Below are 8,839 nucleotides of genomic sequence, written 5' to 3'. Positions count from 1 at the left end.
TGAAAAGGGTTGATTCTCCTATTGATTATAATACAATAGTCTTTAGTTTCATAGCAAAGCTGAGCATTTAAGTGAAATGCGAGCCTTCAGACAATATCTACATTGATAATTGCTGTGCATGAATAGCCGTTTAACATCAGCACTTATATGTTCAGTTCTGGTTAGGTGTGCTACATCTCTCTGTTTCACTCACAGGCAGAATTTCTTTTTTATATCCTTTGAATTAAAGCTGAACATCTACACTTCAACAACATATTGACTGTGCCAATTCAAATCTGTATAAAGTTGTGTGTAGACGAAAATAAGAATACTTGTGTCACACTCCAAATACTTATGACCTTGTCTGTACACACAAACTAACCGAACAGTTACTCACACTCACATCTCTGTTGTCAATGAATTTGCAGCATGTTGGAAAACAACAGTGTTTTTGTAGAGGACCTTTCGGAATTATGCAAATAATTTATACAAAAACTATGCGGTGTGTGATATCAAGGGAAAATAAGACAAGTCAGCAGTCGTAAATAGAAAACCATGTTGATTACTGTAATAAACAACTGCATGCATGTAAACGTGTTCCCAAGAATATGTGAGGATAAACCATATCTATGGGTGTAGTGGGTGAAAACAAATCACCTGGGACAATGAAGACTATTTATATAAAAAATGACAAAGGAAGGAATTCTAAATGGATTTTGCTTGCATCCTAATATGTAAAGAATATATGTGCACTATGTGTGTGTGCGTGTGTGTGTGTGTGTGTGTTTTGCTTCCTTCTGGGCACTCTCTTGATTACAGCTAATTCCCCTCACCTGTCCTCCTCAGCTGCCTTCCATCAACCCCCCAACTCCACACTATATCTATTCCTGTTCACCACATACTCATTGCTGTACCTTTCATTCTGTTGCAGTCGTCGTCGTGAGCTTGAGGCTAGTCCAGCCGCCTCCCCGTGCTCTGCCTTATCTCTCCAGACCACGTCTCCCCACTGACCTGTGAAACTGGCTGCCGGATTCGTCCTCACATCTTCATTCCCTGCTTCCAGTTGATAAACCTTCCTTATCACTTCAACTACCTTTTTGTCCTGCGTTTGGTTCCCGGCTAACTACATCGTAGCATTGTCGACACGTTGAAAAGGTTAATGGTAAATTATACAATTTCAGACCCAACAGCAGTGTTGCAATTGTTTGGGCACATTAATGCTAACTATTCCCACAGCTTCTAGTCAAGTGAAAAGATTACCATATTATGGGAGAATGTATCTTTAACCATTGGATGCTTAAGTTATGAAAGGACGGTAAGTTAATATTTTGTGTATTTACAATTTAAATCTAGACCTGATTTTACCACCTCCAGGATTTTCTCTAAAACTTTATCTTCCTAATAATGACACCTTAAAAGCCAAACACTGTGGACTACATTTCATGCTTTTCATGAAGCTGCAATGAAAAAAAGAGGTCTTTTGTCACCTGGATTGTGCAACTGCCTTTTGTGTCATGGCCAAGAATTCTACGTTCTTTAGGCCACAAAGAGCTGATTGTAGTTTGTGGGGGCTTTATGGCTGACGGAGAGAAGGGGTCTGATTTCACATTGTGTTGAACAGAAACCAGCTCCCTATACAATCCCCCTTTAGGGCACTGAAAACTCACCTGTACTCTATAGACTCTCAAAGGCCTAATCCACTGAGTTATTTGAGTAAATCTTTAAATGTTGGTTGCATAAAGTTATCCTCTACTAAAGTACTGCTGTAATTTTGTATATTGTAATATATTCTATGTTAAATTGGCATGGAAGTGGTCTCAAATGATATTTCAGAAATTGAAGGTTGAAATGGCAATTCGAAGTTAACCATGTAGCGCAATGCAGTGTAGAGAGTTTTACTAAATTTGATTTTCTCTTCTGGGGTGGGGAATTGTATATCACGCTGAATTGGGGTTTAGAAGAAATATTTGATTTGTTTCCTCTTGGGTTGACCAGATTCCAGGACAACTCGTAACCAGGCAAAGGGATAATTATGAATCTGGTGCCTTCAATTTTGGTTATGCATATTATGAAAATGTCCAACGTACCTTTTCCAGGAATCATTACCGCATCAATTCCCTTGAGACCCACCAATCAACTGCAAGCCGTTGGTTTCCTCCTCTCGCACCAGTGTAGCTGTGCAGGTGAGAGTTTCCCCTTCTTACATCGCCACTTCAGTGCCGTTGGCAAGAAGCAAAAGGGGGGAGGTGACAGACAGCAGCAGAGAACGGGAACACCAGAGAGAGCTCTCATTTACTTCAACCACAGCTGACAAAAAGAATCTCTACAAACTGCACCGCAGGTGAGACGACTTTTAATAGAAAAACAATTTTAAAGCTTTGTTTGTGCACGTGGTGATGCAGGTAAACAGTGACGCTATTGTAGCCAGGGCTTGATGCGGCTATCTGTGATTCTGTTACAAATTATATTCTACCTATGCATTATTCGGATGTTATGTCAATCACCAGCAAATACTTTTGATTTAATTTAAGTGTCGATTTGAGTTAATCCAAGAATTCCCTCATTCTTTTTTGATCACAATTTGTATCATATTTTTTGAAGATTACTTATAATTTTGTTATTTATTCTCATAAACGATATACTTTAAATTATCCTAGTTTGGCTAAATACAATGATTCACTAAAACTTTATTTTTTCTGTTGATGGCGTCCACCACCGAAAAATACAGACGCCACCATTCATTCCCCTTTACTACTGTCTCAGATATACAGTATACCCAGAAGGTTCCCATTAAATCAGTCTAATAATCAAGTATTGGCCTTGCTTAACCAGTACAACATGATGCAAGTGTATAGGGACCAACAGCAAGATTTATTTGCAGCATGATAATTTAGCACCTGAACACACCACTTGACATCAAATTGAATATCATCTAAGAAAACTACTCTTCATTGTTCCAGTTAAACTCTGCATTTTCACCTCGACGCCAACATGGCCAGTGTTGTCACTCAGTTTCTAGGGTGAAGAGCCCAAAGGACGCCTTGCTAGGAAGAGGGGGGAAAAAAACAAGCCGTGCTGCTTAGTGGTTCTCCCAAGGGCACGAGTGGAGGAACAAACACATTTTAATTGTGTTCACTGATAAACCACTGCAAGACACTGTATATTGTCACTGCACAGAAATAAGATGGACCTCCATGAGGGGGTGATCACTGAGGCAATTTGCTTATTATGCTTTAAATTAAAAATAGTTTGACCAAGTATTTTGTTCTAGGTTTTACTTATTTGAGAAACCTTGTAAGTGCAGCTTTAAATCTCACATTTATAAATGTCTTAATATTGTAACTGAACAATTATGAGATCAGGTTCACTGAAACAATTATAGGACTGTAAACAGAGGAGACCACAGATGACTTGGCAGTCCCAAATCAAAAGAACTGCTCGGGTGAGTTGCAATGGATGAGCTTGGCTGCAATGCCACCTGTTGCCCAACATGGGCAACAGATAAATGGTGCCCACAGTAGTTTCTACCATGAAGCTCTTGTCTGACTCAAAATTATTTATTTTTATTTAATCAGTTTAATTATAGCAGAACATGTCGGCCTTTTCATTTATGGTGTTTGTATGTTTGGTACTTCTTTTACCAGGACATGGCTTCATTACAGGCTGGCCAAAGAGCTCATTCCCTTTCTACGAATGTGATAATGACCTCCACTACTTTTATAAAGGACGCAGGTGGGGAAGTGTTTGCTTATTTGATATCACTGTCAGTATCTCTGCATACACTCACTCAGTGTGATTAATGTTTGGAGACTTTTGTTGACATTTAGTTGTGACTTAGGTCTGATATTTCTGTTAAATGGCACTTGTTGAACTTTTATGCTTTATCTTAGCCAGGAACTCATCTTTTTATTTGACTTTGTTTTATTTACATGGCCAAAATTCCCTAATTTGTCTATGTATGACACCCTTTAATCGTTAAATAACCTAATTATAGAAAAGAGAATTTCCCGCCAAACGACATTTACCTGGGTAAAAATAACAACTCAAAATGATCTCCAGAGTTGGGATCTCTGACGATCGTAAAGTAGTGCTGCACGGCCCTTAATGACAAGCAAATGAAGTGACATTTTTAACTTCTCAAATGTATTTAAAAGATGTTGCAGTTTGAACCAGAGTACAGAATATCACAGTGTGCCAAGTTTAACCAAAATGACCAGCATGGCTATGCAAGAGGGAGAAATATTCCCTTTACACTCAATTGGCTGCATTTTAATTAAAAACCCCAAAGTGCATCTTCGGGACACACTGTGTAATGCAACACTTCACATCAGCCTTTTTAAACTGACTATTCATGCACAAACATGAAATGGTAGAGAAGCCACACTTTCAGAGACGCGTGTTGCTTGAATGTCAAAGAAAGGATACTCGTGACTGTTAATATTCTGTACTCTATATTATAGCAAATGAAAATTACAGAATGCAGAAATGAAGTCTGTCAAAGTACAAACTATTGTAATAGTTGGGCTCTAGCTGTCTTACAGATCAGGTTTGCGCAAAGACACTGACGGGTCACATGGCTGTGAGGTTAAAAACCTATCTTGTCTTAATTGTTCATTCAAAGCATCATGTATGTATTTTACTTTAAATATGAAATCCTATATGCTTAATTACTGCAAATTTCACAACTGGTTTATACACACTAAAATACATATTTCCCTGTTATGTTTCCTGAACTAGCAGGTTGCACAGGCATCCTGCGCCTCGTCCTGTTAGGACTACTTCTGCCATCAGTATTAGTGTCAGGCCAAACTTCCAGTACTGCTGCAACAACGATGGGTACCACTGCTGCAACAACGATGGGTACCACTGCTGCAACAACGATGGGTACCACTGCTGCAACAACGATGGGTACCACTGCTGCAACAACGATGGGTACCACTGCTGCAACAACGATGGGTACCACTGCTGCAACAACGATGGGTACCACTGCTGCAACAACGATGGGTACCACTGCTGCAACAACAATGGGTACCACCATGGCACTTTCCACCATGACCTCTGGAGCCACAGAAAACCCCACTACCAAAAGTGCAGGCACCACTGTCACCCAGCCGTCCACGTCTGGAGCCGCAGCAACCTCAACCACCATCCAGTCTCAAACAGCCGGCAGCAACACGGAGACCCCTGTGACCAAGTTTGCTGCCTCCACCACTGCTGGAGGTACAGCCATTACCACCATTACCCAGTCTCTCTCAACCACAGCATCCACCCATTCGCCCACCACCATAAGCACCTCTGAAGGCCCAGCAACCTCTACTCCCACACAACCACGTCTGTTGGCCTTGCATCCACCATTACCACCCAGTCCTCTATAACCACAACCACCTCAGGGGATCATCAATCCCCACACAGTCTGGCACCAACACAGCAACCGCTGCTGATTTTGCATCTACAACTTCTATCCCCACTAATTTACTTGGCACTAATAATTTAGGAACCACTTCTGCCTCTACAGCCATGACCCAGCCCAGCTCAGACATGACCACAAGTGGTTCCATGACCTCCACCGTGTCCACCACTCTGACATCAAACTCCACTGGTATGTTAAGTTTCATCATTTAATGATAGTGGCCCAGGGTTTCTTTTCCACATAAAATTAGGAAAATTTGTTTGTCTTACCACTATCTTTAATTCTGACATCCATCTTTTTGTCCCAGGCATGCCTGATAAGAATGAAACCATGATGGTAAGTCCACCTTGTAAGAGGTAATATAATACATTTCACTTTAACCTCTTGTTTATGCGCCTTCCATCTTTCTCAAACACAGATATGGTGTCGATCTTTCACCTGTAACTACTCTGACTGCTATACTATGTACACCAGTCAGAATGTTACTTCATGTGCTGCTGGTGCCTGGTATTGTCAGGTAGGGAAGCAAATGATACTGACAAAGTATCTTGAACCATCCAACAAAACTATTTCATGTGTATTTCCAATGACGAATTGCATCTCAGCATGTGTATGTACATGCAGCAAATATATGGAATATGTATTATATTGGTAATCCACACCAATGTAGAGTAGTTTCTCCATGTTACTGAAAGTAATAGAGTAAATACTTTACACTTTTACTCATCATATGATGCACTATAATCTTAAATTGTGCTATATGGTCAGTGAAATTTATTGAAAGATAAAAGTCAAAAGGAATTCAAATACATATTCTGTGTCATTCTGCAATGTATCAGTTGACTAGACAGATGGACATGTGGTACGCTGTTGGCTGCAGCGCCTCCTGTGCTGATAGTTGCGTCAACACATCTCAGACCAACTGTTCTGTGAAATGCTGCAATTCTACTGGCTGCCTCAATAGCACCTTTGACTCCATGATGGTAACACCCACAGGTAAACTCATCTTTAATATCCCCATTGCCTGACTCTGATTTATTGTTATCCTCACAATGTCCTTACTAATTATGATCATGACTTCATGCACGCACTTTTAGTAGTTTGTCAAATGCTTTCATATTTTTACTTTTTTTCATTCATGATTTTAGTAATGCCAACTCCAGCAACAGCTGCAACAATGTCTACCAGTCAGCAAACTACACCCAATGTAAGGACAAAAGGCTGCGCGTGTGAGTGTTGGAATGTGAATAGATGCGAGCAGACGGCGAGATGCGTTGTCGCTCCATTAATTTCATATCGCTTAATTCTGTCTCTTCAGTCGCATATCTTTGGAACTATCCGCTAATAACTGTCAGTACACAATGTTGGCCTATGAATTGTAAGAAAATTATTAAAACTACTAGGAAATGTATGTGTTAAATTGTATAGAAGAAAAACAATTTGCCTCAAAGTCAGTTCTGGTGTGAGATTAATATCATCCTTCTGGTTTTTTTTGGTTTTTTTTTTCAGGGAAACAAATGTCATAGAGGTACATGTACTGGTACCAATTGCTACACCAGTTTTGTAACTCTCAGTGCACAAGTGTGCTCCTCCTCACAGCAACACTGTCAGGTGAGAACTGCTAACCTTTTTTTTTCTTTTTTTTTTTTTGTTCTCGTTCAATTTAAAAGTGCCAAATACTAAGAAATGTGCTTATCACTTGCCCTTGCACCACATAAATCTGAAGTAAATGCAATGTGCATTTACTTCACAATTTGTCAATTTAGGTAAGTATGTAGCTGTCAGTAACCCTAATTATGACCACAACGTATACACTAGTGAGCTCTCAAACTATTATTAAACAAAACCATTTCACAAATTGTATTCATGCACAGTAATACTGCAGAAAAAATCAAGTTAATTCATAGATTTAAAACAAATGTTTGTTTGCACACCACCATTGCTGTACATTAGACCTGTGAAATAATAATGCACAGTTTCAAAATGTTCTTTAAAAAAATAGTTTAAGCCCAACATCGGCACTTTCAACTTCAATGTTACTATATTAACAATGAGTAGGCCGAAAACCTACTTGTAACCACTTGTACTGTAGATTCGGCACTGTTTTTTCTCACTCACTATTGCCTTTGCAGCTGAAAAAGGAGACTGTAGACACAAAATTGCAGTGGACAGCAGGTTGCACCACCAACTGTTCTACTCAAACTCCATGCAAGACCTCCACACCAACTCCTTGTCATCTAGAGTGCTGCAACGTCACAACGGCCTCCTGCCTCTGGTTGAACGGTACACTGAATGTCCCCAATTTCTCCACCAGAGGTCCACATTATCAAACCGAATTGATCGCTTCTTTACTTTGCCTGCTCGCCATGACTTTGTTCATGTGAGTGACTGCATGAGAGGAGTTTGGTCAGCTGCCTGTGGGTTCTTAGGTAATCAGAGATTTGTGTCAGCCCCTCCAGTTGAAACATAAAGCTTAGCTGTGCAGAAGTTAAAACTATTACACCCATTTATCTCATCTATATTTATGTGACTATAATGTATATATGTATGGAATTATGTAACTCCTCGGTTACAATGTTGACTTTACTTTTATTAAAATGTCCCAATGTTTGGTTCAAGACCATAAAATGTCTTTGAACAGTATTTCTAAATTAAAACTATCAACTTGGTAATCAAGACAAAAACAGACGCAACTCTGTCTTTACACCGTTTCACATTTACAGTGAAAATCACTTTTATATTTAACCAAATTATATATGTATTAAAAGAAATATCCTTGCAGCCAAAAGACTTAGGATTATGTTTGAGCCATGCACTTGCCTGTGACTGTAATTTAACTCAGATGCTGTCTTAAGGAAACCAAATGATGCCTTTTTTTTTGAATAAACTGATTGTAGAAACATTTAAATTTTAGATGGGTCAGTCAAAACACTACACTGACATGATCCTAAATGTTTTATTTCCAAAGCCTGGTCGTAGATAATCATCTGTTTAAGCCATTGTGAGTGATGCAGCTATGACTGTATATGCACTTTAAGAAACACAAATGTTGAGCTGTTACAAGGTGTTGTGAAGGTTTGCTTAAGCATTTCTGTAAATGTAATGTGCAATTTAGTACTTTTGGCTACTCTTTGTGTAATTTTGTGAATAGTGAGATGGATACCTACTGTCTGGTTTATAAAGTGTATTTTAAGGTATAATGGGTAATGTAAAATTAAATCAGAATTATTACAATGTATTCTAGTTTTGTGATATGAATCTAATAAATGTCAGAAATCTTCATTTGATTAAGTCCCTTTTTTTATTAAGTGGGGTGAAAGGTGAGACCATTTCAGAGGGCCGATGACAGCAAAAAGGCTCTCAAATATCAAAGTTTGGAATTCAACTAAAGGTTTATTAACCAAGTGGTGACCACTTTAAACTATCAGCTAAATTAATCAAGTGGTTATA

General features: G+C 39.0%; 1 protein-coding gene across 1 annotated transcript; it reads left to right on the top strand.

Annotated features, from left to right (window-relative positions):
• Positions 1 to 4,811: 4,811 nt before the first annotated feature.
• Positions 4,812 to 5,749, top strand: LOC137781164 (mucin-13-like). The gene is made up of 3 exons (XM_068569755.1): positions 4,812 to 5,199; positions 5,495 to 5,578; positions 5,697 to 5,749. The coding sequence occupies exons 1-3, from the start codon at positions 4,812 to 4,814 to the stop codon at positions 5,747 to 5,749; spliced, it is 525 nt and encodes a 174-aa protein (XP_068425856.1).
• The last annotated feature ends 3,090 nt before the right edge of the window (positions 5,750 to 8,839 follow it).

The sequence above is a fragment of the Clinocottus analis genome, unplaced genomic scaffold (assembly GCF_023055335.1).
Source record: "Clinocottus analis isolate CAN_PGR_092001 unplaced genomic scaffold, fCliAna1.0.p SCAF_9, whole genome shotgun sequence".
Classification (NCBI taxonomy): domain Eukaryota; kingdom Metazoa; phylum Chordata; class Actinopteri; order Perciformes; family Cottidae; genus Clinocottus; species Clinocottus analis.
Note: the sequence above shows the minus strand (reverse complement) of the source record. Positions and strands in the feature narration are given on the sequence as shown.

Excerpts from the sequence above, each read along its gene's own strand:
- LOC137781164 (XM_068569755.1), top strand. The coding sequence starts at position 4,812 with ATGGGTACCACTGCTGCAACAACGATGGGTACCACTGCTGCAACAACG. Across the intron at positions 5,200-5,494 it reads TGCCTCCACCACTGCTGGAG|CCATGACCCAGCCCAGCTCA; the intron begins GTACAGCCATTA and ends CTGCCTCTACAG. Across the intron at positions 5,579-5,696 it reads TCTGACATCAAACTCCACTG|GCATGCCTGATAAGAATGAA; the intron begins GTATGTTAAGTT and ends TTTTTGTCCCAG.